General features: G+C 43.6%; 1 protein-coding gene across 1 annotated transcript; it reads left to right on the forward strand.

Moving 5' to 3' along the window:
- Positions 1-220: 220 nt before the first annotated feature.
- On the forward strand, positions 221-23902 carry Psmd12 (proteasome 26S subunit, non-ATPase 12). The gene is made up of 11 exons (XM_006970482.4): positions 221-422; positions 8802-8861; positions 8947-9075; positions 9941-10048; positions 12685-12789; positions 15904-16053; positions 16141-16275; positions 18669-18781; positions 19660-19834; positions 21559-21636; positions 23365-23902. The coding sequence occupies exons 1-11, from the start codon at positions 315-317 to the stop codon at positions 23572-23574; spliced, it is 1371 nt and encodes a 456-aa protein (XP_006970544.1). The 5' UTR covers positions 221-314; the 3' UTR covers positions 23575-23902.
- The last annotated feature ends 432 nt before the right edge of the window (positions 23903-24334 follow it).

Below are 24334 nucleotides of genomic sequence, written 5' to 3' on the forward strand. Positions count from 1 at the left end.
GCGGACGTGAGAATACATGAGATATGCTGCTGTGACACACACCCCTGGAACCCAGCTTGGGCCGGGAGACCGGAGCCACTAGCCCCGCCCCCAAAGCAGCCCCGCCCATCCCTGAGCCTGCCCCCCGCGCCATACGCCCCGCCTCCGGGGCTGTCCTCAGCACTGCCTGACTGGCGACCGGCTCAGAGGGCCTCACGGGGTCCTTCCCGCGGGCTCCCGACGCATTGCCTGAGTGGAAGTGCGGGCGGCTTCCGGTGTGAGTGACGAGTGGTGGCCGAAGCTGGGGGACAGCAGGGGACGCTTAGGCAGGGACCATGGCGGACGGCGGCTCGGAGCGGGCCGATGGGCGCATTGTGAAGATGGAGGTGGACTACAGCGCCACGGTGGACCAGCGCCTGCCTGAGTGCGAGAAGCTGGCCAAGGTGAGGGGAGGCCGGCCGGCTGTTGGCGGGCGCCAGCGGCTGAGTCACGGCGTGGAGCCTGCCCTAGGCCTCAGGGGGCCTGTGAGCTGGAGCGCGCGTCCCTGGTGCCTTCCGAGCCCGGCTTGGGCCTGCTTGACTGGGAGACCCCGGGTCTGTCCGCTCGGGAGTCCCCGCAACCCGAAGCTCCCCAAGCCCGAGATAGATGGTCACCTCTTTGGCATCGAACTTGACGTCCAGTTTTAGTGCCTGCCGTTTATTGGGACGCTAAGTAACGTTTGATTTAGTCGGCTCTCAAGGTTCAGGCTGCATCAGAGAGTTTGGTTTTCATATTACTGTGGCCCAATCAATTGACGACCTTAAGTCGCTTATAAATCATGGCAGTGTGCCTGGTCTTTGGCAAAGGTGAACCTGGAAAGTGGTAGTACAGATGTAATGGACCCAGGACCCCAGGTATGATTGTGAGCCATCCAAGTGAGAGTTACTGGAACACAGAAGGAAGCTGTTAGTTCTTACGGGAGAGAAGCTGGCATTTGAGTAAGATTAAATAAAATGGAGATAGAGAAGAGTCGTTTCTAGAGAGGACGGTATAGGAAAGACAAGTGTGTGTTAAAAGTACAGAGACGAGAGGGCAGATAATGAACGTGTTCTGTGGTGCTAAGGATCGAACTCGGGGTCACGCACATACTAGGCAAATGCTCTGCCATTGAGCTACACCATCAAACCTCCCTATCACAGAATAAGAACATACCTTGACCCAGACAATTCCACACTCTGTGCTTTGTGTCAGGCAACGTTTTATATCATTTTGTACATAAAGAAGGCAGGACTGAAAGTATTTTGCCTAAGGTTATGGTTAGTAATAGCCAGAATCAGGGATTCAACACTAGCTTTGCTCTTTAGATATGTTGTTGGTTATTGCTAAGGATTACACCTCCTTAAATTCCTTCTACAGTTAGTGTTGAAAGTCACTTGACACAAAGGGTTGTTTGTTTGGTCCTAAAGAGCTTATTAATACATAAGTAAGAATGCAGTGTGTTCACAAAGCTGACGATGCTGATTTGAATGGAAACCAGGAATAAGAATTTTAGGGTTTTTTTTTTTTAATTTTATATGTATGAGTGTTTTGCCTGCATATATGTTTGTACACCCATTGTGAAGACCCCCCACCCCGCCCCCCGCCCCCCTATTTGTGCTGGGACTCAAACCCAGGTCTTCTGGAAGAGCAGCCAGTGTTCTTAACTGCTGAACCATCTTTTCAGCCCCAGGAATATGGATTTTTATGTGAAATATTTTTTTTTTTTTTTTTTTTTTTTTTTTTTTTTTTTTTTTTTTTTTTTTTTTTTTTTTTTTGGTTTTTCGAGACAGGGTTTCTCTGTGTAGCTTTGCGCCTTTCCTGGAACTCACTTGGTAGCCCAGGCTGGCCTCGAACTCACAGAGATCCGCCTGGCTCTGCCTCCCGAGTGCTGGGATTAAAGGCGTGCGCCACCACCGCCCGGCTTGTGAAATATTTTAATGTTTAGGAACTGGATGCTAATCTGTCTTAAAATGCTATTTGAACCGATGAGCTGAAGACTTAAGGAAACATGCCTGTAGGCCAAAGTCATCTCCTGAACGCACCCTTTTGGTTACTGGAACAGTGGTGTTTGTAGAGGGAGGGACGTCATTTGCTTTAGGAAGTACAACTGCACTGGTGGTGGTAGCTCACAGTTGCGATCCCAGTGTTTGGAAGAGGAGTGCAGACAGTGTTGCCCGAGAGAAGGCCACCTAGTCTGTACACCACAGTTGCAAATTCAAGTGCCAGGTGCCTTCCTGGGCAGTTGATGAGTGATGGATGTGGTCAGAACAAAGACTCTTTGGGCCTGTTTAACTAGTTAAAATGTAAAACATTTGGATGCTGGAGGTTTGTGTGTGTGTGTGTTTAGCTTTTAAAGACTGTCAGTTGAAGCAAGGTATGTGTGGGAGTTGTGCTGGTTTTTGTTTATGGATCAGAAAAGGAGACTGTGAGGCAGGAGGATATACTTGTTTTTCCAGAACATAGTTTTAACTTTTAGATTTTTCTCAATCCTGGTTAATGTTTTAGATCTCTTTAAACACTTGTGCATTTTTTTCTTTGCTCTTTTTTTCTAGTTTTTTGAGACAGTCTCCCCGTCTCTCTCTCTCTCTCTCTCTCTCTCTCTCTCTCTCTCTCTCTCTCTCTCTCTCTCTCTCTCTCTGTGTGTGTGTGTGTGTGTGTGTGTGTGTGTGTGTTGCTAGAGATTGAACCCAAGACATGCTAGGCAAGCACTGTACCACTGAGCTATCCTCCAGCCCTTTTAATGTTTTTGTTGTTGTTTGTTTTGTTTTTCCAAGACAGGGTTTCTTTGTGCAGCCTTGGTTGTCCTGGAACTCATTCTGTAGACCAGACTGGCCTCAAACTCACAGAGATTTGCCTGCCTCTGCCTCCCAAGTGCTGGGATTAAAGGCATGTACCACCACTGCCCAGCTCTTTTAAGGTTTTTAACATGTTTTTTTTTCCTCCCTGCCCCTTTCCAGGGCTGGGGATTAAATCCTGGGACCTATATGTTAGGCAAGTACTCTTGCCACTGAGCCTTTAATGTTACAGTTCTACTCTGGAATGTATGGGACATTTTAGCATATGCTGTTTTATTTTTATTTTGACCTCAATAACTATGAAGAAAGTTTTGTTCTTTTTGTTTGTGAGAAGACTTAAAGTTCAGTGGTTTATCTTGGTTGATCAAGCTCAGGTCGCCTGGCAACAAGAATAATGATGGTTTTTGCTGTAGCTCATTTCCTATTTAAAGGGCCATCAGTTCTGCACTTAATTTCCTTCAGACATTGTTTATTTCAAATGTAAAAGAAAATTGAAGGTAAAAATTGTGGGCGCAGATACTTGATGAGAATGTATCAGCTGTGGGGCTGGAGAAATGGCTCAGCAGCTAGGAGCATTAACTGTTCTTCTAGAAGATCTGAAATCACTTTCCAGCACCCTGGTTAGGTGGCTCACTCCAGCTCCAGGGAATCCCAACACTTCTTTTTCCAAAGGCACTCATACACATGTGACACATATACACATAAATAAAAATGTTTAACAATTTTTAAATCTTATTAGGAAGAAGAATATAAATATATCTGATGAGAAAACCACATTTAGCAAAAGCCTTAAAAGGGCAGACTGGCCAGATGGTGGTGGTGCATGCCTTTAATCCAACACTCATGAGGCAGAGGTAGGTGGATCTCTATGAGTTCAAGGCCAGCCTGGACTGCAGAGTTCCAGGACAGGACAGCCAAGGCTACACAGAGACCCTGTCTTGTGTGTGTGTGTGTGTGTGTGTGTGTGGGGGGGTGCAGACTGAAGTCTAGAGCAGTAAACTTGCCAGTCTTGGGTGTTCTATTTCGGATCTCCTGCAGGCATGATGGAGAACAATTCTGTCTTTCCATCCTAACACTCCTAACAATAGCAGCTGATGTTGCTGTTGGTGCTATGAAGAGGTCAGCTGTGATGATCGAGATGTATTGTACACACTATGTTGTGGGCTTGTCTTTATAGTTAGTGATTTAATCTTACATGAACCCTAAGAGAGAAGGTGAGGGTCAGAGTTGAGTATTTGTTGTAGAGTACTTTGTTTTTCCTGGGGTCATACAGTGCTAAGACTAAAGTGTAGAAGCAGCAGTCTGGCTCCACAGCCTGCACACACCTATTTCATTCTGATGCTTCTGTGATGGCACATGAGGACCCAAGGCAGGATGATGAGATGATAAAAGTTGTCTCCTCACCTTGTGTTAACTCAGTCTGAAGGGACCTCTGAGCTGCAGATATTAGCAGTTCAGCACTTGAGAGTGCAGAGGACTTTCTGGTAGACTGTGGGTACTGGACTCATGGTTAGTTAGAGGCTGTTTATATTACAGTCTTACATTGTAGTTTATAGTCTTTGTCCTGCCCCTCCAGGCTTTGTTTTCTTTCTTTTTTTTATTTTTTATTTTTTGCAGTCACCTGCAGCTGCTTCCTAAGTGAATATTAGCAATAAAAAGTGCATGAGATATAGACCAGCTTAATGATTAAGTTTAAACAAAAGAACCCTTTAAAAAATAGATCCTGGTGGCGCACGCCTTTAATCCCAGCACTCGGGAGGCAGAGCCAGGCGGATCTCTGTGAGTTCGAGGCCAGCCTGGGCTACCAAGTGAGCTCCAGGAAAGGCGCAAAGCTACACAGAGAAACCTTGTCTCGAAAAACCAAAAAAAAAAAAAAAAAAAAAAATAGATCCTATAAGGCTTTAAAATTCAGCTGTTGTAGTGACTTTGTATTAGTTCCTTGTTTAGGTTGTTCAGCAAACTGTTAACAGATTGGCTATGGTGATATTTTATCTGATCCTCGGATAAATTTTATTGGGAGACACAGATAAAATATCACCACAGTTGGCTCTCTCAGGTTAATGGAGGCAAACTGACAGAACCTACTGATGCCTAGCACTTACTGACATTGAGCAAACTCTGTTGACATGACCTCATCTACAAGCATTTCTAAGGGAGGAAAACAAGTCACACAGTTAGATGTTCTGACACCCTGGTGCTGGATGGCTGGTACCATCTTACTCCCTTGGAGTGGAGAAAGTGCCTGGAAGAGGTGACATTTCAAGAGCTGTGTGAACAGAGAGGAGAAAGATGGTGGTCATGGGTTGAACATGGAAAAGTGAGAGGAAGAGGTGAGGTGGTTTTATGTAAGGAAGTTGTATTTAATGAAGTGATATAGTGTCCCTCAAACAGCACCTACTTGGCAGCCATACTAACTTGTCACATCCTCCTTATTGTGACAGTCAAGAATTGTAAGCTATTAAGATCTTCTGAATAGTTTTAACATGTCATGTACAAGTTTTGGAATAAAGGAAGCTACAATTAAACAAGGGTCCAGGCCTAGGGCAACTCAGAGCCCACTTGGTAGGTAGGAAATGTACACTAATCACTACTATATAAGCTATGAAAAGTTATCTTCAAGCAGTTTGAATAAGACTGGTCCCCATAGGTGCATATATTGGAATGTTTAGTTACCAGGGACTGGACCTAGTTGAAAGAATTAGAAGGATTAGGGGGTGTGGCCTTGTTGGAGAAAGAGTGTTTGTTACCAGGGGTGAGCTTTGAGGTTTCAAAAAACCAGTTCCAAGCCCAGAGTCTCTCTCTGTGGATCAGGATGCATCTCTCTGCCACTCCTTCAGTACCTGCTTGATTGCCACCATGCTCCCTACTGTGATGATAATGAACTATACCTCTAAAACTGTAAGCAAGCCACAATTAAATGCTTTCTCTCAGAAGAGTTGCTTTGGTAGGCCAGGCAGTGGTGGCCCACGCCCTTAATCCCAGCACTTGGGAGGCAGAGGCTGGTGGATCTCTGTGAGTTCAAGGCCAGCCTGGTCTACAGAGAGAGTTCCAGGACAGGCTCCAAAGCTACACAGAGAAACCTTGTCTCAAAAAACAAAAACGAAACAAAACAGCGTTGCTTTGGTCATGGTATCTCTTCACAGTAATAGAACAGTAACTAAACACTAAGCATGATGGCTCTCACCTGTAAGCTTGGCGTAAGGAAGCCAGAGCAAGAGGATTATTGCAGGTTTGAGGATAGCCTGGTCTACAGAGTGAGACTCTGTCTCAATAATCAACAAAGTATCTATAGAAGCAGTAGTACAAGTTTGGCTAATGAAGCTTCCCGTTGAGCTACCATGATAAACAGCAAGGCCAGAGTGTAAATTTCAGTGAGGTTACAAAGACAGCAAACAAACGTTAGAATATAGTTCAGAGTCATTGCAAAGCCGAGCTGGTGGGGCCAGTATTAAATGAGGTGCTGAGTGACAGGTGATTTCACAGAGCACTAGCCAAGAACTCCTTTCTGAGAAGATGGCCTTTGATGTCGTTGATGCTGCAGTGCATGGTCTGTGACAGTGTGACTCCCTCCCATGTAGGGTGCAGTTCCTTGGTGTCCTGCTTCTGAGTTAGAGTGCCTTGCATTCCTCTACACTCCACCTGATGATACTAACAGCCATCTTAGTGAATAAAGGATGTTTGACATTTTGACTTTTTTTTTTTTTTTTTTTACTTTATTTTCATATACTAACCCGTTTCCTATAGAGAGTACTTTGAGCAAAACCATTCATCAGAGCACAGGGAAGCAATATGCTGTGGTAGAAAGATTGGGGGACCAGGATGGGAAGTGCCTGGGCTCTGGTTCTGCTGATACTTCTGTGACCATCAAGTCCCTTAAACTTCTGCTTGGTGACAGTCAAATTTGCAGCTGACTTCCTAGCACTGATTCTTGACTTTTGTGACTTATTAGCCTTCCAGGTTTATCCATTGTTTTCCCCCCTGTTGACCATTCAGCCCCCCATGGTGAACATAGGGTTCACAGGGGCTCTGAACTGGAGCTCCATTTGCTTAGAAAGCATTGTTAAAACATGTTGTTTGCTGGGTGACGGTGGCGCACGCCTTTAATCCCAGCACTATGGAGGCAGAGCCAGGCGGGCCTCTGTGAGTTCGAGGCCAGCCTGGTCTACAGAGCGAGATCCAGGACAGGCACCAAAACTACACAGAGAAACCCTGTCTTGAAAAGCCTTCACCCCCCCCCCCCAAAAAAAAAACCACAATAAAACATGTTATATTCATGTTCCAGTTTTTAATCAAGTCTGAACAGTCTGTAATCTGTGCTGTGTGGTTTGACTGGGACTGTAGTTCAATAGTAAAATGTGTGCTAACATATACAAGGCCTGTGGTCAATTCATAGCCCATCCCCCAGACGTCCAGCAAAAATGTGTGCATGTGTGTTTTACAGGTTATCTTGGAAAATATGGCAAAATCCAAACATTAACTATGACCTAAACTCATGGGTCATAAAAGCTGTTAAATGGGTGTGGGGAAGGGGGCAACATTTATGAATTGTCTATGACTGTCACTAGAAAAACAGTGGGTGGGGTGCTAAGGGCACAAACCCAGGGCCTTGGGCATGTCAGAGAATGATTCTGCCACTAAGCCACACCCCTGGCCCTTCTTCACTTTGAGACAAGGTCTTGCTAAATTGCCCAGGCTAGCCTCCGACTTGAACTCTCTCCACTCTGCCTGCTTCCCTCTCTGCTCTGCCTCTTGCCTGTCTTGCTTACTTTCCTCCGCTCCTCTCAACAGGGTACATGTAGTCTGGATGAGCCTCTCCTTAAGAGAAGGACTTTCAGGCTAGCTTGTGTGTGTTTTCTTCAGAACATTTATTCTTCTATTCGGACTGTTGAGTATCCTACCAGCTAAGAGTTCTGTACAGAACGAGATAAACAGGTATCACCACTCTGAGATGATAAATTAGAATGCAAAACAGCGACTCGGGGTTTTTCTCAAATGACACATCATTGTAGTTACAGGTTCAATTTTTCTTGTGCTTCTTTACATCTTTTTTTTGGGGGGTGGTGTCGGGGGAGTGTTTTGAGACAAGGTTTCTCTGTGTAGTTTCCTGGATCTCGCTCTGTAGACCAGGCTGGCCTCAAGCTCACAGAGATCCACCTGGTTCTGCCTCCATAGTGCTGGGATTAAAGGCGTGCGCTATTGCTGCCCGGCTCTTCTTTACATCTTAAAAAGAAAAAGCTTGTGGGTTTGTTGTTGTAGCTCAGTTGGTAGAGTGCTTGCCTCACATCTGGGGCACTTTATTCTGCCCCTAGCACCATATAAACCAGATGTGGTTATGTGTACCTGTAAGTGTGGAAGCAAGGGAGTAGAAATTCAAGGTCATCCTTGGCTACCAAAGAAATTTGAGACCCAGCTGGACTACACGAGACCCTACCCCCAAAAACAATCAAACAAACAGATAAATACATAGCCAGGTGATGGTGGTGCATGCCTATTTAATCCCAACACTCAGGAGGTAGAGATAGGTGATCTCTGAGTTCAAGGCCAGCCTGGTCTAAAGAGCAAGTTCCAGGACAGCCAAGGTACACAGAAACCCTGTCTTGGAAAACTATAAATAAATAAATAAATAAATAAATAAATAAATAAATAAATAAATAAATAAATAAATAAATAAATAAAAATAAATAAACAAATAAACAAACAAATAAATAGAGAAAGAAGGGGAAGCAAAAGAAAAAGCTTATGTGCTGTGCTGGAATATAGCTCAGTGGTAGAACACTTAACTAGATAAATGTGTACTCAAACACACGCAGGGTCCTGAGTAGGGAATCCCTAACTTAAAGACTCCTCTGGGAAGCAAGCCTTTCACAAACGGAGAGAAACCAAACAAGCTGTAATGGATGACATGTTTCCTTTAGAATGGACATTGATTTCACTTTCCCAGAGGCTTGGGTCAGATGCTAGGTCTGTGTTGCTGATGCTGTCATTGTTGATTGCTTTCTCTTGTTTCAGGAAGGACGGCTTCAAGAAGTCATTGAAACCCTTCTCTCTCTAGAAAAGCAGACCCGAACTGTGAGTAGATAGTAATGCAGACTGCTTTTACCAGTGATGATTGGATGCTGCCCTGTTTACTTCAGATGTCTTTTCTTCCTTACAGGCCTCTGATATGGTGTCCACGTCCCGCATCTTAGTTGCAGTAGTAAAAATGTGTTACGAGGCTAAAGAATGGGACTTACTTAATGAAAATATTATGCTTTTGTCAAAACGGCGGAGTCAGTTAAAACAAGTAAGTTCCTGAGGCTTTAAAACCACAAAAGACTGGGCTAGAGAAATGACTGAGTGGGTCAAGGCCCCTGCTGGGAGGCCTGACCCCAAGACCCCATAGTGGAGGAGGAGCTGACTCCTGCAAGCTGTCTTCAGTCTTCAGACCTCCACCTGTGAGCCATGGCACAGAAGCTCACACACATAACAAATAGAAATAAAAATTTTCTAAACAGTGTATTTGCATTTCAATAAGGACTTTTAGGAAAGTAATCTCTGAATTCATTGAAAATTTGTGTGACCTACTGTGGGAGACCTGCCTCTACTTTTTCCCCAGGGTACTCTTGAGCAGGGAGAAGTGAGAAATAGATAGATAGAAATATAGAGGGGGAGAGACAGGTAGAAACACAGGATCACCTCGAGAGGGCCTGGGTCAAAACCCACCAGCCCCTTCTGTCTCTTCTAAAGGGCTTTAAAGGAATGCCAAGGGGTGGAGCAAAAGACCTCCCCCTAGCACAGCCAAGTGCAGACCATCCCCTAATGCAGGCCTGCTGTGTAAAGCAAGCTCAGATCTCACTAAGAAACCTTTGCAGGCTCCCACAATCTACAAATTTTCTGATTATATCTAGAGGTGGTTTGAAATTCTACTGGGATCTGTCTATGGAATTTTTTCCCCCCAAGCTGGGCATGGTGTCACATGCCTTTAATCCCAGCATCAGGAGGGCTGCAGAGACAGATGGCTCTCTGGGAGTTTCAGGCTAGCCTAAGGTACATAGAGAGTTCCAGACTAGCCAGAACTCCATAGAGAGGCCCTTTCTCAAACAAACAAAACTTTTTTTTCTGTTTGAAGAATGAATTTTGATTATGAGTGGTTTCTTGTATTTTATTAGGCTGTTGCAAAAATGGTTCAACAGTGCTGTACTTACGTAGAGGAGATCACAGACCTCCCAGTCAAGCTGAGGTTGATTGACACTCTACGGATGGTCACAGAAGGCAAGGTAAGTTGTTGTGCTGGCCTGACTTCTCCCTGTAGGCAGTGAGGGTTATGTGCTGCTGTATTGTATGTCAGTATATTTATGTGGTAATTTTGTTGGGTTTCCTTCTGTTGTATGACCAGATTTCTCTGTAGCTTTGGCTGACCTCACACTCTGTGTAAACCAGGCTGGCCTCAAACTCTTAGATAATCTTCCTCCCTTTGCCGCCTGAGTTCTAGGCTCAAAGGTGTGTGCCGCCGCGCCAGGCTATATTTTATATTTTTAAAGGAATAAACAAAATGCTATCACTTCAGTTCAACCATTGTTATTTTTGCATGCCCGTTTTTAGTAACTTCTCATAGGTGAATTAACATTTATGTAGTGCTGTTTTTCACATAATTTCTAGGGATTGGAAAGTTTTATTTGTTTTGTTTGAGACAGAATCTCACTATGCAGCCTTGGCTGGTCTTGAACTAAGAGCAGAGATACGCCTGCCTCTGCCTACCAATGTGCTAGGATTAAAAGGGTATGCCAGAATTAGTGGGTTTGTTTGTTTTGGGTTTTTGGGGTTTTTTTTTGTTTTTTTGTTTTGTTTTGTTTTTGTTTTTCGAGACAGGGTTTCTCTCTGTAGTTTTGCCCTTTACCTGGAACTCACTTTGTAGACCAGGCTGGCCTCAAACGCACAGAGATCCTCTTGCCTCTGCCTCCCGAGTGCTAGGATTAAAGGCGTGTGCCACCACCGCCCAGTGGTTTGGGTTTTTTGAGACAGGGTTTCTCTGTGTAGCCCTGGATGTCCTGGAACTCTCTCTGTAGACCAGGCTAGCCTCAAACTTGGGAGATCCACCTGGCTATGCCTCCCAAGAGCTGAGACTAAAGGTGTGCACCACCACCACCACCACCACCACCACCACCACCACCACCACCACCCAGCTCAGAATTAAGTGGTCTTATCCCAAAATTTCTGTGGCTTTTTTTAGATATGTATATAAGACAGAGACAGAAAGAGATTGAGATTGAGAAAAGGTTTCATTGTGTAGCCTACACTGGAATTTAACCATCCTTTTGCCTTGGCCTCTTAAGTAACTGGGTTACATGGCTTTAAAATGAGTCAAAATCTATATGGCCCAAGACATTATAGATATGAGGGGGGAAAATGTGTGTGTGTGTGTGTGTCTGTGTGTGTGTGTGTGTGTGTGTGTCTGTGTGTGTGTGTGTGTGTGTGTGTGTGTGTGTGTGTGTGAAGATGGTAAGTGGACTTGCAATATGTCCTGGGGGTACGATGCTTGCTGCCTAGCCAGATAGCCTGACTTTGATCCCTGGGACCCACAGATTCTCTGACTTGACTTCCAGGTGTGTTTCACAGCATTAGCATGCATGCGACTAGAGAAGGAAATGTGTGTGTGTTTGTTTGTTTGTTTTGTTTTGTTTTTAAAAGAGATACCTAAGTATCTGAATAGTTGATGTTACTGGAAATTCCGGTTTGGGAATGGGTGTGGAAGGGATTGCTATAGATCATGAATGTTCATTTCTCAGGTTCTAGGTTATACTTACATATTTGGTGTTTAATTTGATGGAAATTAAAAATCTAATTTTATAGCTACAAAAATTGCTAGCAAGCCAGGTTTATTCCCAGCACTTGGGAGGCAGAGGCAGGCAGATCTCTAGGCATTCTATGACAGCCTGGTCTACATGGTGAGGCCCTGTCTAAAAAAGGCTAGCAGTGTTAATTATTGGCAAGATCAAGATTAGAGTGGATAGGGATAGAAATAGTGTGCTTTGTGGCCCGGGCTGGCTTCAGACTGGAGGTCCTGCCTCAGTTTCCTGAGTATTGGGATTACAAGTAATGCTCCTTACCTGGCCTCAGGTATTTCTTAGTTTTGTGTTTAATGATGAATTAGGCTTAGGCAAGGTATGTCTTAGTGGCTGTTCACACGCTTAGTGTAGATGAGAGCTTGAGTTCAGGCCACAACATTCAAAACAAGGGATGAATCTGGTTTAGAGCCTACTTGGTAGGATTCAGATGTTGAGCTTTCGATACAAGGTTTCCCTGTACAGCCCTGGATATCCTGGAACTCACTCTGTAATCGACCAAGCTGGCCTCGAACTCACAGAGATCACTTTCCTCTGCCTCCTGAGTACTGGGATTAAAGGCTTGTGCCACCACTGCCTGGCTCTTGCAAATCTTTTAAAGCCAGTTTCTGTTTTCTATGCCATTAATACAGCTTGTGTTCCTGTTACTTGTTAACACAGTAATTTTGTATTTAGTTTCCCAAAGCAAAATTGAAAAATACAGATAATGTTTTTTAAGTTATCTTATTTTATTTATGTGTATTGGGAGACAGTGCCCATGGGCACAAGAAATGACTATCAGATCCCTTGGATCTGAGGTTAAAGGCTTTAGTGAGCCACGTGATGTGGATGCTAGACTCCAAACTTCAGTCCTTTGGTACAGAGGTAGATTATGAGCCAGTGAGCTGTCTCTCCAACCTTGGAGAGTGTTTTATAAATGTATTTGCTGCATCCTGACTCTGTGTGTGATGTGAGAGATTCTCAAAATGTGTGTGAATGATGAAGTGTGCAGCAGGATGAAGCTGTTAGTCTGCCTTTGAAATGTTAACATGTTTCTGTAAGAGTTTGATACGATCAATTTCCATTTGTAGATTTATGTTGAAATTGAGCGAGCTCGACTGACTAAAACCTTAGCAACTATAAAAGAACAAAATGGTGATGTGAAAGAAGCTGCCTCCATCCTTCAAGAGTTACAGGTAAAAACACTTTTGGGAGCTAGTTGGTAAACTTGATGCTGAGTTGGCAGTATTTTCTGATGGAAGTGGCTCATTTTAATGCTTCATTGCTTCTTTTTGCTAAGTCACCAAGGGTAAGCATGCACACAGCACAGTGTGTTCTTTGGGCACAATTTGAAGAAAAGTTAGCATCAACAGATTGGCTTTAGCTTTTGTAGAATTATTTGAACATTTGAGTTATTTAGAATTTAAGTAAATGCACTGCTTACTTTGCCTTAGGAATCTACAATTAAAATTTTTGGCTTTATTCTTAGTGAATGATTGATTAAAAGTAAATTTCTAGACTAAAATGGTTTGGCAAGGGAAAATTGCCAGATCTGGGAGTCTAAAGAGCTCGGTGATAAGTGTTTCCCTGGCTACGGAACCCTGGCTTTGAAGACTGTGTTCACCAAGGCTCTCTAAAGACACAAACTGATAGAATGGATATGTGTATTGTATGTACCCTTTGTAGAGCTAAGCATTCTGAGAAAAGCCATGGAGTCTCACACCAGAAAATGTTACATGAACTGTGCTCAAAAAATTCACAAAAATTTTAGTGAATTCACACTCTATAGGATCTATCAGAGGCTCCCCATTAGGTTAAATAGGTTATTCTGACATTCCAATTGAGTTCCTTATCCAGCTGGACAAAGAAAGGGAAAACTGTTTTACTTGAAGGATCTAGTGCCCTGCATTGTCTTCCTTCTCTGATCCTTTTTCCTGGCCATTCCTAGTGCCTTTATATCAGTGGTTCTCCACCTTTGGGTCATGACCCCTTTGGGGGGGGTCAAACAGCCCTTTCACAGGGTCAAATGTCAGATAGCCTGTATATCAGATATTTACATATTCATAACAGCAGCAAAAATTACAGTTGTGAAGGAGCAACAAAAATAATTTCATAGTTTGGGGATCACTACGACATGAGGGACTGTATTAAAGGGTCACAGCATTAGGAAGGTTGAGAACCACTCCTGTATATACTTCATTCACTAACCTTCCACAGCACTGCTGTTTCCCCATTTTCCAGCCAAGGAAACTGAACTACTGGGATGTTAAATGACCAGCCTGAGGCCATTACCAAACTGAAATCTGGATTCATTCTGCTGCTTTTTGCCTTCAGAGTATTATCATCATCATCATCATCATCATCATCATTATTATTATTATTACTGGTTTCTGTGTGGCCCTGGAACTATCACTGTACACTAGGCTTGTCCAGGTCTAACAAGATCCACCCATCTACCTCCCGAGTGCTGGGATTACCCAGCTCACTAATATTTGGTATTCTTTTTTATTTGCTTTGTTTTTTAAGACAGGGTTTCTTTGTGTAGCTTTGTCTGTCCTAGAACTAGCTCTGTAGATCAGGCTGACCTAGAAGTCGCAGAGATCCGCCTGCCTCTGCTATTTTTTTTTTTTAATCTAAGTTTTTCTATTACCAATAAAGACTCGGGATTCAGATATTAGGGTGAAAACCTGGTAGATCCGAGAGGTGGTGGAGGAGCAACCAGCTGACCTTCCCTCCTTTTCACCAGAGACCTAGCAATCACATCTTTCCACCCATTCCAGACCAAAAAGATGGCAAAATCTCTTAAGTCCCTCCCTACTACTTCCTGTATGTCTCTATCCATCTTCCTGACTCCTTAATACTCTCTGTGGCTAATTCTTGTAACCTAGACTCTAGCTCTGCCCACTGATCCAAGGGTTTTTTGTATGTGTGTTTTTGTTTTTGTTTTTTCGAGACAGGGTTTCTCTGTGTAGTTTTGATGCCTGTCATAGATCTCACTCTGTAGACCAGGCTGGCTTTGAACTCACAGAGATCCTCAAGGTTTTATTAACACAGTCTCGAGTGTTACAGTGCTATAAATACCCGCAACAAATGCACCACCAGAGCTGGAAAGACGGCTCAGTGGTTAAGAGCACTGGCTGTGCTTCCAAAGGACCCAGATTCAATTCCCAGCAGCCATATGGCAGTCACAACTGTGTGTAACTCCAACTACAGGAGATTTGACACCCTCACACAGACATGCAGACAAAACATGCAGAATAAAATAAAAATATACAAATAATTAAAAAAATAAATAAACTGTGCACCACTGTCCAGGTATATTTGGCATTCTTTACATGACAAAGCTGTGCTGAAAACAGACCATTTGTTTGCCAGGACTTAGGAATAAAGAAACTTTGTGCCTAGAAAGGGATGGTATGAGTGGGTTTGAGTCTTCATTGTGATGGTGGTTATACAAACCCTTATGTCTATTAACATGGGGTTTTACACTAACAAGTAAACGCCATTCTTTTGTATCTTAAAGATTTATTTTATGCCGGGCAGCAGTGGTGCTCACATTTAATCCCAGCACTCGGGAGGTAGAGCCAGGCAGATCTCTGTGAGTTCGAGGCCAGCCTGGTCTACAGTGTGAGATCCAGGACAGGCACCAAAACTACGCAGAGAAACCCTGCCTAGAAAAATTTTTAAAAATAAATAAATAAATAAGTATTTTATTTTGCTGGGTATAGTGGTGCGTATCTTTAATCACAGTATTTGGGAGGCAGAGACAGGTGGATCTCTGTGAGTTCAAGGCCAGCCTGGTCTACATAGTTCCAGGACAGCCACAGCTACATAATGAGACCCTGTCTTGAAAACACCATTTTGTGTGTGTGTGTATTAGATAGATAGATAGATAGATAGATAGATAGATAGATAGATAGATAGATAGATAGATAGATAGGGAGATAGGTAGGTAGATAGGTAGAAAGGAGGAAAGAAAAGGAAGAAAGAAAGAAGAAAAGAAAGAAAAGAGAGAAAGGTGTGTGCTTGTGCACACAGGTGTCCATGGAGAGTAGAAGAGTGTATCAGAATCCCCAGACCTGGAGTTAGAAGCAGTTTTGAGGCACCTGAAATGGGTGCTGGGTACAGAACTTGGGTCCTGGGTAAGAACATGAAGCACTTATTATTACTGAGCTAGATCTCCAGCTCCATAGCTTGCTTTTTGTATCATCGCCAACACTGTACAAATATGAAGAGTTAATATTGACCTGGCTAAATGTTTTAAGATCCACTAAGTGAATTGAAACTTACTTGAGGAATTGCTCTGCTAGGTGGAAACCTATGGGTCCATGGAGAAGAAGGAGCGAGTGGAGTTTATTCTGGAACAGATGAGACTCTGCTTAGCCGTGAAGGATTACATTCGCACACAGATCATTAGCAAAAAAATTAACACCAAATTTTTCCAGGAAGAAAATACAGAGGTGAGCATTGTCTCTGCACAGTGTATTTACATTCAAAGTGTTGAGCTGGAAGCCAGAAGCCCAGCTTATTTTGTCAATATCTTTCAGAAACTGAAGTTGAAGTACTATAACTTAATGATTCAGCTGGATCAGCATGAGGGGTCCTATCTGTCCATTTGTAAGCACTACAGAGCCATCTACGATACTCCCTGCATTCAGGCAGAGAGTGAGAAGTGGCAGCAGGTAAGGAGGCCCACAATGATGCTGACGCTGGGACAGCTAAAAGGCTGGGGTGCAGCTCAGTCTGGAACCCTTGTCTGTAGCATGAATCTTAAAAAGTCTTATTAATAAAAGCAAATCTGGAGCCAGGTATTGGGTTAAAGCTGGAGGATCAGAGAAGCAGAACAAGCCACAGCTTCCTCACCTTGGTAGTTCCTCAGCTGATCCTGTTTCCTCAGACTGGAAGCCTCTGAGTGCTTATCCAAATGGATCTCAGCTGAATTGCTGCTCAAAAGCCTGAAAGCTTTAACCAGGCTATAGTTCGTCATCCTCACGCCTTAAATATCTTCCTGGGATTAAAGGCGTGAGTCACCATGCTTGGCTGTTTCCAGTGTGGCCTTGAACTCACAGAGATCCAAGAAGATCTCTGCCTCTGGAATGCTAGGATTAAAGGCGTGTGCTACCACTGCCTAACCTCTATGTTTAATATTGTGGCTGTTCTGTTCTTTGACCCCAGATAAGTTTACTAGGGTGCACACTATTTTGGGAAACACAATACCACCACACTTGTCTGGCTGGCAGAAGGTTTTGGGTTTGATTCCTAGCATGAGGAATAAAAGCGAAAGGATAACTTACATCTTTCCTGTTTTTACATCACTAACGGCCATGATGATGTGCCCAATGGCGCTGCTTTCTGTTGTGTCAGATTAAATGGGACCATATTGAAAACAATCTTTAACATGTCCACTAGGTTACAGATAACAATAACTTCGGGAAGTTGTTGTTATTGTTGTTTTTAAGGTTCCTGTTCCTTGTTTTTTGAGGCAGTCTCATGTATGCCAGACTAGCCTCAAACTCTGTGTAGTCAAGGCTAGCCTTTAACTCCTGATGGTTCTGCATCCACTTCCCTCAACTGGAACTAAAAGTGTGCACCACCAGAGCCAGCTGCTATAAAAACTGCTTTAAAAGATGAGAGGATCGCAGCAAGTTCAGGCCAACCTGTCCTACATAGTGAGTTCCATGCCAGCCACAGCAGCTTATTGAGGCCTTGCTTTCAAAGGTAAAGAAAAAGAAAGTGCGCTTGTGTCTGTGTGTAATGTTTATGCTCACTTAAAACACAGCTTTCCTTTATACATCGATCCAAAGAATTTTTTAAAGTCATTTGAGGCCCTGCAAAATAGCTTCAGTGAATAAAGGCACTTCCCACAAAGCTGATGGCCAGAATTTGATCCTCAGAACCCAGGAGGCAGAAGGAGAGAATCAGCTGCTACAAGTAATTCTCAGACCTACACACATGAACTAAACTTCTTTTTTAAGTCAGTTGAGAGGTCTGGAAAGATGGTTCAGCAGTTAAGAGTGCTTGGTTTGGACCCCAGCCCCCATATATAGCTGCTCTCAGTTGCCTGTAACCCCGGTTCTGGGGTATGTTCTGGCTTCTGTGGATACCTGCACACACGTGTACATTCAGACACATGTATAAGGAAATGGTTGAATAAAACTCCATTTTTATATTAGTATACACATATATTGTTTGCTTTTGTTTCTTTGTGTAGCCTTGGCTGTCCTGGAACTCATTCTGTAGACCAAGCTGGCCTTGAACTCACAGAGATCCATCTGTTTCTGCTTCCTGAGTGCTGAGATTAAAGGTGGGCAACACCACCAACAAATGTTTTTTAAAAGTCCGCTGAAGTAGTAATTCAAATTAGAAAAGATTCTAACTGGGCTGGAGAGATGGTTCAGCAGTTAAGAACACTGGCTGCTCTTCCAGAGGTCCTAGGTTCAGTTCCACATGGTGGCTCACAACCATCCATAATGAGATCTGGTGCCCTCTTTTGGCCTGCAGGCATGCATGCAGGCAGAACATTGTATACATAATAAATAAATCTTTTGGAAAAAAAGAAAGAAAGAAAGAAAAGATTGTAACAGTTTCATGAAATTTATGTAAAAGGTGGCTTGTGGGGTGGTTTTTTTTGTTGTTGTTTTGTTTTGTTTTTTTTCCCCTTCTAAGATGTTTTGTGTTTTTCCAGAAAGGGTTTCTCTGTGTAGCCCTAGCTGTCCTGGAATTCGCCTTTTAGACCAGGCTAGCCTCACAGAGATCTGCCTGTCTCTGCCTTCAGAATGCTAGGATTAAAGGCGTGTGCCACCACTGCCCAGCTCCCTTCTAGGACTTTAGTTTTTTTTGGAGACAGGGTCTGAAACTTCCTATGTAGACCACACTGACCTAAAACTCACAGGTCTACCTGCCTCTGCCTCCTGAGTACAAGGATTAAAAAGCATGCCCCACCATGTATGACCCCTTCTAAGACTATTTGAGTTTAAAATAAAAATTAGGACGTAGAACTGTTTCAACCTTCACTTTTTGCTCAATCCCATTATATTTCCAGTTATACATGAACTGTTGTTTTCCACTTTCTTAGGCTCTGAAAAGTGTTGTTCTCTATGTTATCCTGGCTCCTTTTGACAATGAGCAGTCAGATTTGGTTCACCGGATAAGTAGTGACAAGAAGCTGGAAGAAATTCCCAAATACAAGTAAGTGCCGCTATCACTGTAAAAATCCACTCAGGATGGTCCCCACCTGTGCAGTGGCTGCTGCTAGATTGGGGTAGACTGTGATAGTGAGGAGTTAGTGCTGCCACAAACACTAGTGTGTGTGTGTGTGTGTGTGTGTGTGTGTGTGTGTGTGTGTGTGTAGTGTGAGAGGATAGGGAGCTCACTGTCAGCCTGGCTTAGCAGCTTTTGGTTGGTCATCCATTTTTAAAGGTCTTATCACTAATAGCCTGTACCTCATGATTTTCAAGAGTATGCCCATCTGGAGCATGTCATATGTAAACAGACATTTCTTCTCAAGTGATGGGATTCTTTTTTTTTCCTGGTCTTTTCAAGACAGGGTTTCTTTGTGTAACCTTTACTCACTCTGTAGACCAGACTGGCCTCAAACTCACAAAGATCCACCTGCCTTTGCCTCCCAAGTGCTGGGATTAAAGATGTGTGCTGCCACCACCCTCCTGACTCATTTTCTTATACTTGGTCACAAGTTTAACATTTGAGACTTCTCGGGCTACATTCCAGTCCACAAGGTCACATGTGGAATTTTCCACTTGTTAAATCCTGTCAGCACTCAGAAAGTTTCAGGTTTGGGGCTTAGTGAGTAAAGGTGCTTCTAAGCCTGGCAGCCTCAGTTCCCTCCCAGAACCCCATGGTGGAGGTAGAACCAACTCTCATAAATTGTCTTCTGACATACTCTACACCATGGAATCCATGCCCCTCACACACATACACACACATCAGTAAAAAACGTGATAAGGACGTGTCTGTTTGGGGAGCACTTGCTTAGACTTGGGGCTTGAGATTAACACCACTAACCCTGTTAGGCAGATCTGAAACATTGAGTTGCATGCACTTTACAGGGATCTGCTGAAGCTTTTTACCACAATGGAACTGATGCGCTGGTCCACACTTGTTGAGGACTATGGGGTGGAGCTACGGAAGGGCTCCCCTGAGACCCCCGCAACTGACGTTTTCAGTGCTACAGAAGAAGGTGAAAAAAGGTGGAAAGACTTGAAGAACAGAGTCGTGGAACATGTAAGAACCAGGCAGTTGGCTGGCTCTCATTTTTTCTTTTGGGTTGTCTTAGAACTAAGAATGGGTGAATTTGAGCGTAAACCACTCCTCCTTTCTGTTGAAGGGGGTATGGAAACAAGGTCTCATGCATCCCTGATGAGCCTAGAATTCACTATGCCGGCCAGGCTGGCTTTAAATTTGCCCTGATCCTTCTGCCTCTGCCTCCTGAGTACTAGGATTACAAATTCAAGCCACCAGGCCCAGCTATAAAGCTTTTTTGTTTTTAATTTTTATTTTATTTACTTATTTATTTTATTTTTTTGTTTTTTTGAGACAGGGTCTCTGTGTAGCCCTGGCTGTCCTGGAACGCACTTGTAGACCAGGCTAGCTTTGAACTCAGAGATGCACCTATCTCTGCCTCCCCATTGCTAGGATTAAAGGTGTTTGCCACCACCACCTGGATAGAATCCAGAATTTTTTTTTTTTTTTTTTTTTTTTTGTTGTTGTTGTTGTTTTTGTTTTTCATGACAGGGTTTCTCTGTGTAGCTTTGTGCTTTTCCTGGAACTTACTCTGTAGACCAGGCTGGCCTCGAACTCACAGAGATCCTCCTGCCTCTGCCTCTCGAGTGCTGGGATTAAAGACGTGTGCCACAACCGTCCAGCTAGAATCCAGAATTTTATTTTATTTTATTTTATTTTAATTTTAAGATTTATTTATTATGTATACAGTATTCTGCCTGCATGTGTCCCTGCAGGCCAGAAGAGGGCACCAGATCTCATTACAGATGGTTGTGAGCCACCATGTGGTTGCTGGGAATTGAACTCAGGACCTCTGGAAGAGCAGACGGTGCTCTTAACCACTGAGCCATCTCTCCAGCCCAGAATCCAGAATTTTAAAGGCAGGCATGATGGGTCACACCTGTAATTCGGGAGGAAGAGGCACTATGATCTGTTATTCAAGCTACATAGTAAATTTGAGGCCAACCTGTGCTATACGAGACCCTTTAAAAAAAATCTGAATCAGGCCATTGATTGTGTTCAAAGGGCAAAGGAAAGGTAGAGTTGAGACTCTAGAGCACCTCAGGCTTCCCAGAGGCTCACCTTGCTTTCAGCCTTAATGGACAGCAGAGATGCCCTCTTCAGAGTTCACTTCTCTCCCTGAGTCCTGCTGTTTTGCTAAGAACATTGGTGTTGATGAGTAATAGAATCTTTATCTAACTTCACATTTCCCATAGAAACAAGGAAATGTAATTGCTTTGTGTGGTTTGTTTGTTTTGTTTTGTTTTGTTTTGTTTTGTTGAGGTAGGGTCTCGTGTAGCCTAGACTGGCCTTCCAAGTCATTATATAGTAGACCATCTGGATCCCACCTCCTAGGTCCTGAGATTATAGATAGCATTTAGACCAGTAGTGCCATTAATACAATTTTTAAAATTTCTATTGTACTGGTCATCCTGGTCTCTGTGGAGTTCCAGACCTGCCAGGGCTACATAATGAGATGCTGTTTCAATAAATAAATGAATAAATGATCAATCAATAAAATACTAAGTTCACAAATAAGTGCAGAAGCCAATCTTTACCTGAGGGTTCAGTTTTTCTTTTGAAATTTAGAAGCAGCTTCTTTCTAACGGGGGATCTTTGGGAAAAGCAACAACTCTTGAGTCCCATGTTGCCAGTAAACTTACCTGGCTATGTAAAGAGCTGGATTTTCAGCCCTACTCCTGACTGTTGTGTGTATCTTCTGACAGAACATCAGGATTATGGCCAAGTACTACACGCGGATAACGATGAAAAGGATGGCACAGCTCCTGGACCTCTCTGTGGATGTAAGTACTGAAGGTGCTGCCTGTGCTCTTGTGACCTTCGTGGTGTGTGTCAGTCACCTTGTGGACAGAGAGTGAGAAAACAACTGGTTCACTGCTCTTGGTTTATGTGATTAGACACAAGTTCTCACCTCAGATTGGCTTCCAACTCCCTATATTCTCTGTCCATCTTCCCACCTCAATCTCCCAAGTATTGGATTTCAGACATGCACCATCACCCCTGGCTTTTATTATTTAAATTTGAGGAATTTAAAGTGTTCCAGCTATCTCGAATACCTTTAAAAAAAACAGCCAAAAGGAAAATTTTAAAGTTACATTAATTGCTTGTGCTAACTGGACCTTCACTTAGAGGTCTGGGAGTCTAAATTCAATCCCTAGTACCCCCCCCAACCAAATTTACATTGATTAATTTATAGCCCACGGTTTATATAGTAAACCATGTTTTTGTGGAAAGCTACAAAAACATACTGCATGAATAACATTTGTGAGGAAGACTGGACTGAATTCACTGAAATGGCTTCAGGGCTTATTGAAGGAGGAGTGTGGTCACGTTCCTGTGTGTGTGTGTGTGTGTGTGTGTGTGTGTGTGTGTGTGTGTGTGTGTGTGTGTGTGTACACACATTGATAGAACAAAAAGATGCAATGGCATGCCTATAACCCCAGCAGCTGGGGAAGAGGAGGATCTGGAGTTTAATGACCCCCTCTTCCACGTGTTAATTTGAGGCCAGCCTGGCATACATGGGACCCATGATGCCTTTAAGAAGTAACTAGCCAGGCGGTGGTGTTGGCGCATGCCTTTAATTCCAACACTCAGGAGGCAGAGGCAGGCGGATCTCTGTGAGTTCGAGGCCAGCCTGGTCTACAGAGTGAGGTCCAGGACAGGCACCAACACTATGTGGAGAAACCCTGTCTCTCAGAAGAAGAAGAAAAAAAAGAAGTAACTGTGGGTTAGGGACCCAGCTCAGCAGTGGAGTGTGTGCCTGGCCTGTAAGAGGCCTTGCTGTTGATTCCCCAGCACTGTAGAAAAGAGTGGAGGGAAGGACTGTATAAAAGGGAGGAGGACTGGAGGGATGGCTCAGCAGTTAAGAGCACTGGCTGCTCTTTCAGAGGTCCTGAGTTCAAGTCCCAGCACCCACATGGTGGCTCACAACCACCTCTAATTATAGTCCCATAGGATCTGATTCCCTCCTGGTGTGCATACATGCAAAGGAAATACTCATATACATAAAATACATAATAAATAGAGCTTTAAAAGGGAGGCAGGGGGAGTCAGTTCATCGTTGGTGCCGCCCTTCTTCTCTATTACCACCAGGGTTAAATCTACAGGGTCATGTTTAGATTCAGCCCTGGCTCTGGAGACACTCAGATGTGGTATGTGTTGGTTGGTTGGTGGCAGAGTCTAGCCTTTTCCACACCCTGGTTTCATTGTTAATTCTGCATTTGCAATTGGTGCAGAAATATACCACATTTCCATTGTTTGAATATATAGCCCAGGCTGCCCTCTAACTCCTGATCTTACCTCAACCTCCCTTGTGCTGGGAGCTGTCACCACACCTGATAGGAGACTCATACTCTCTTCACTCAGTAGATGATCAAGTGTTGTAAGTACGTCATATTGGTCAGCAGTTGGCAATCAACTGTCAGTGATCTTAGCCTGTGTATTCATGGGTGAAGAATTTTCAGATGTTTCTCTCTGTAATTATCCATCTTAATCTAATTTGTCTCTCACAGGAGTCAGAGGCCTTCCTCTCGAATCTAGTCGTCAATAAGACCATCTTTGCTAAAGTAGACAGGTTGGCTGGAGTCATCAACTTCCAGAGACCCAAGGATCCAAATAATTTATTAAATGACTGGTCGCAGAAACTGAACTCGCTGATGTCTCTGGTTAACAAAACAACACACCTCATAGCCAAAGAGGAGATGATACATAATCTCCAGTGAGACCTGGATGCTTTTAGAAAAGACAACAGAATTGGAGGTCATTAAAAAAGAAAGACTGATTTTATGGTGTATATGTTGTTCTTTTCTTACTCTTGCTTTTTTCTAAAATTTTAAGATAGTGAATGTGTTTGAGCCCCTCTGCCTTTTCCTCTCCCCGGTTTCCTGGGAACTCTGCTTTGCAGTTGGTGCAGAAATGTTCCATATTTCCAGTGTCTGAAGACGGAAAGTTTGTGCCTCAGCTTACCTGAGTATGTTCCTGCCGTTTGTTGTCAGTCACCTGGCAACTCCGTAACAATAATAAAACAGGTCGTGTGTATTAGCTCCTGAAGCTGCCTCTTCTTGGAGAGCTAGTGATTTAACAAATGTTTATAAATAATTGTGTCATAGCTGTTGATGGCTTACTAGAATAAAAAAAAGAACATAGAACATTGGATGATCTTCTGCATGGAGCTGTGCTTTGTGTTTTGATAAGTGGCAAGAAGTCTCTAGCCAGAATGCATTTGGAACGATCTCACAGACTAGGAGATCTTCCCCTCAGACTTCTCTGGGTTGGAGGATGAAGACCTTGAGCTTGGGATCCTCCTTCCTCTACTTCCCCAGTGCTAGGATTACAGCTGGTGCTGGAATTGAACCCTGGGCTAACATGCTAAGCAATCACTTCACCAGCTCAGCTTTGTCTCCAATCCCATGATCCAACTTCAGTCACCACAGTTTGACTCTACTGTGCCCCTCCTACCTCCTTTGGTGTCGGGTTTGTTTT

The sequence above is a fragment of the Peromyscus maniculatus genome, chromosome 8 (genome assembly GCF_049852395.1).
Source record: "Peromyscus maniculatus bairdii isolate BWxNUB_F1_BW_parent chromosome 8, HU_Pman_BW_mat_3.1, whole genome shotgun sequence".
Taxonomy (NCBI): domain Eukaryota; kingdom Metazoa; phylum Chordata; class Mammalia; order Rodentia; family Cricetidae; genus Peromyscus; species Peromyscus maniculatus.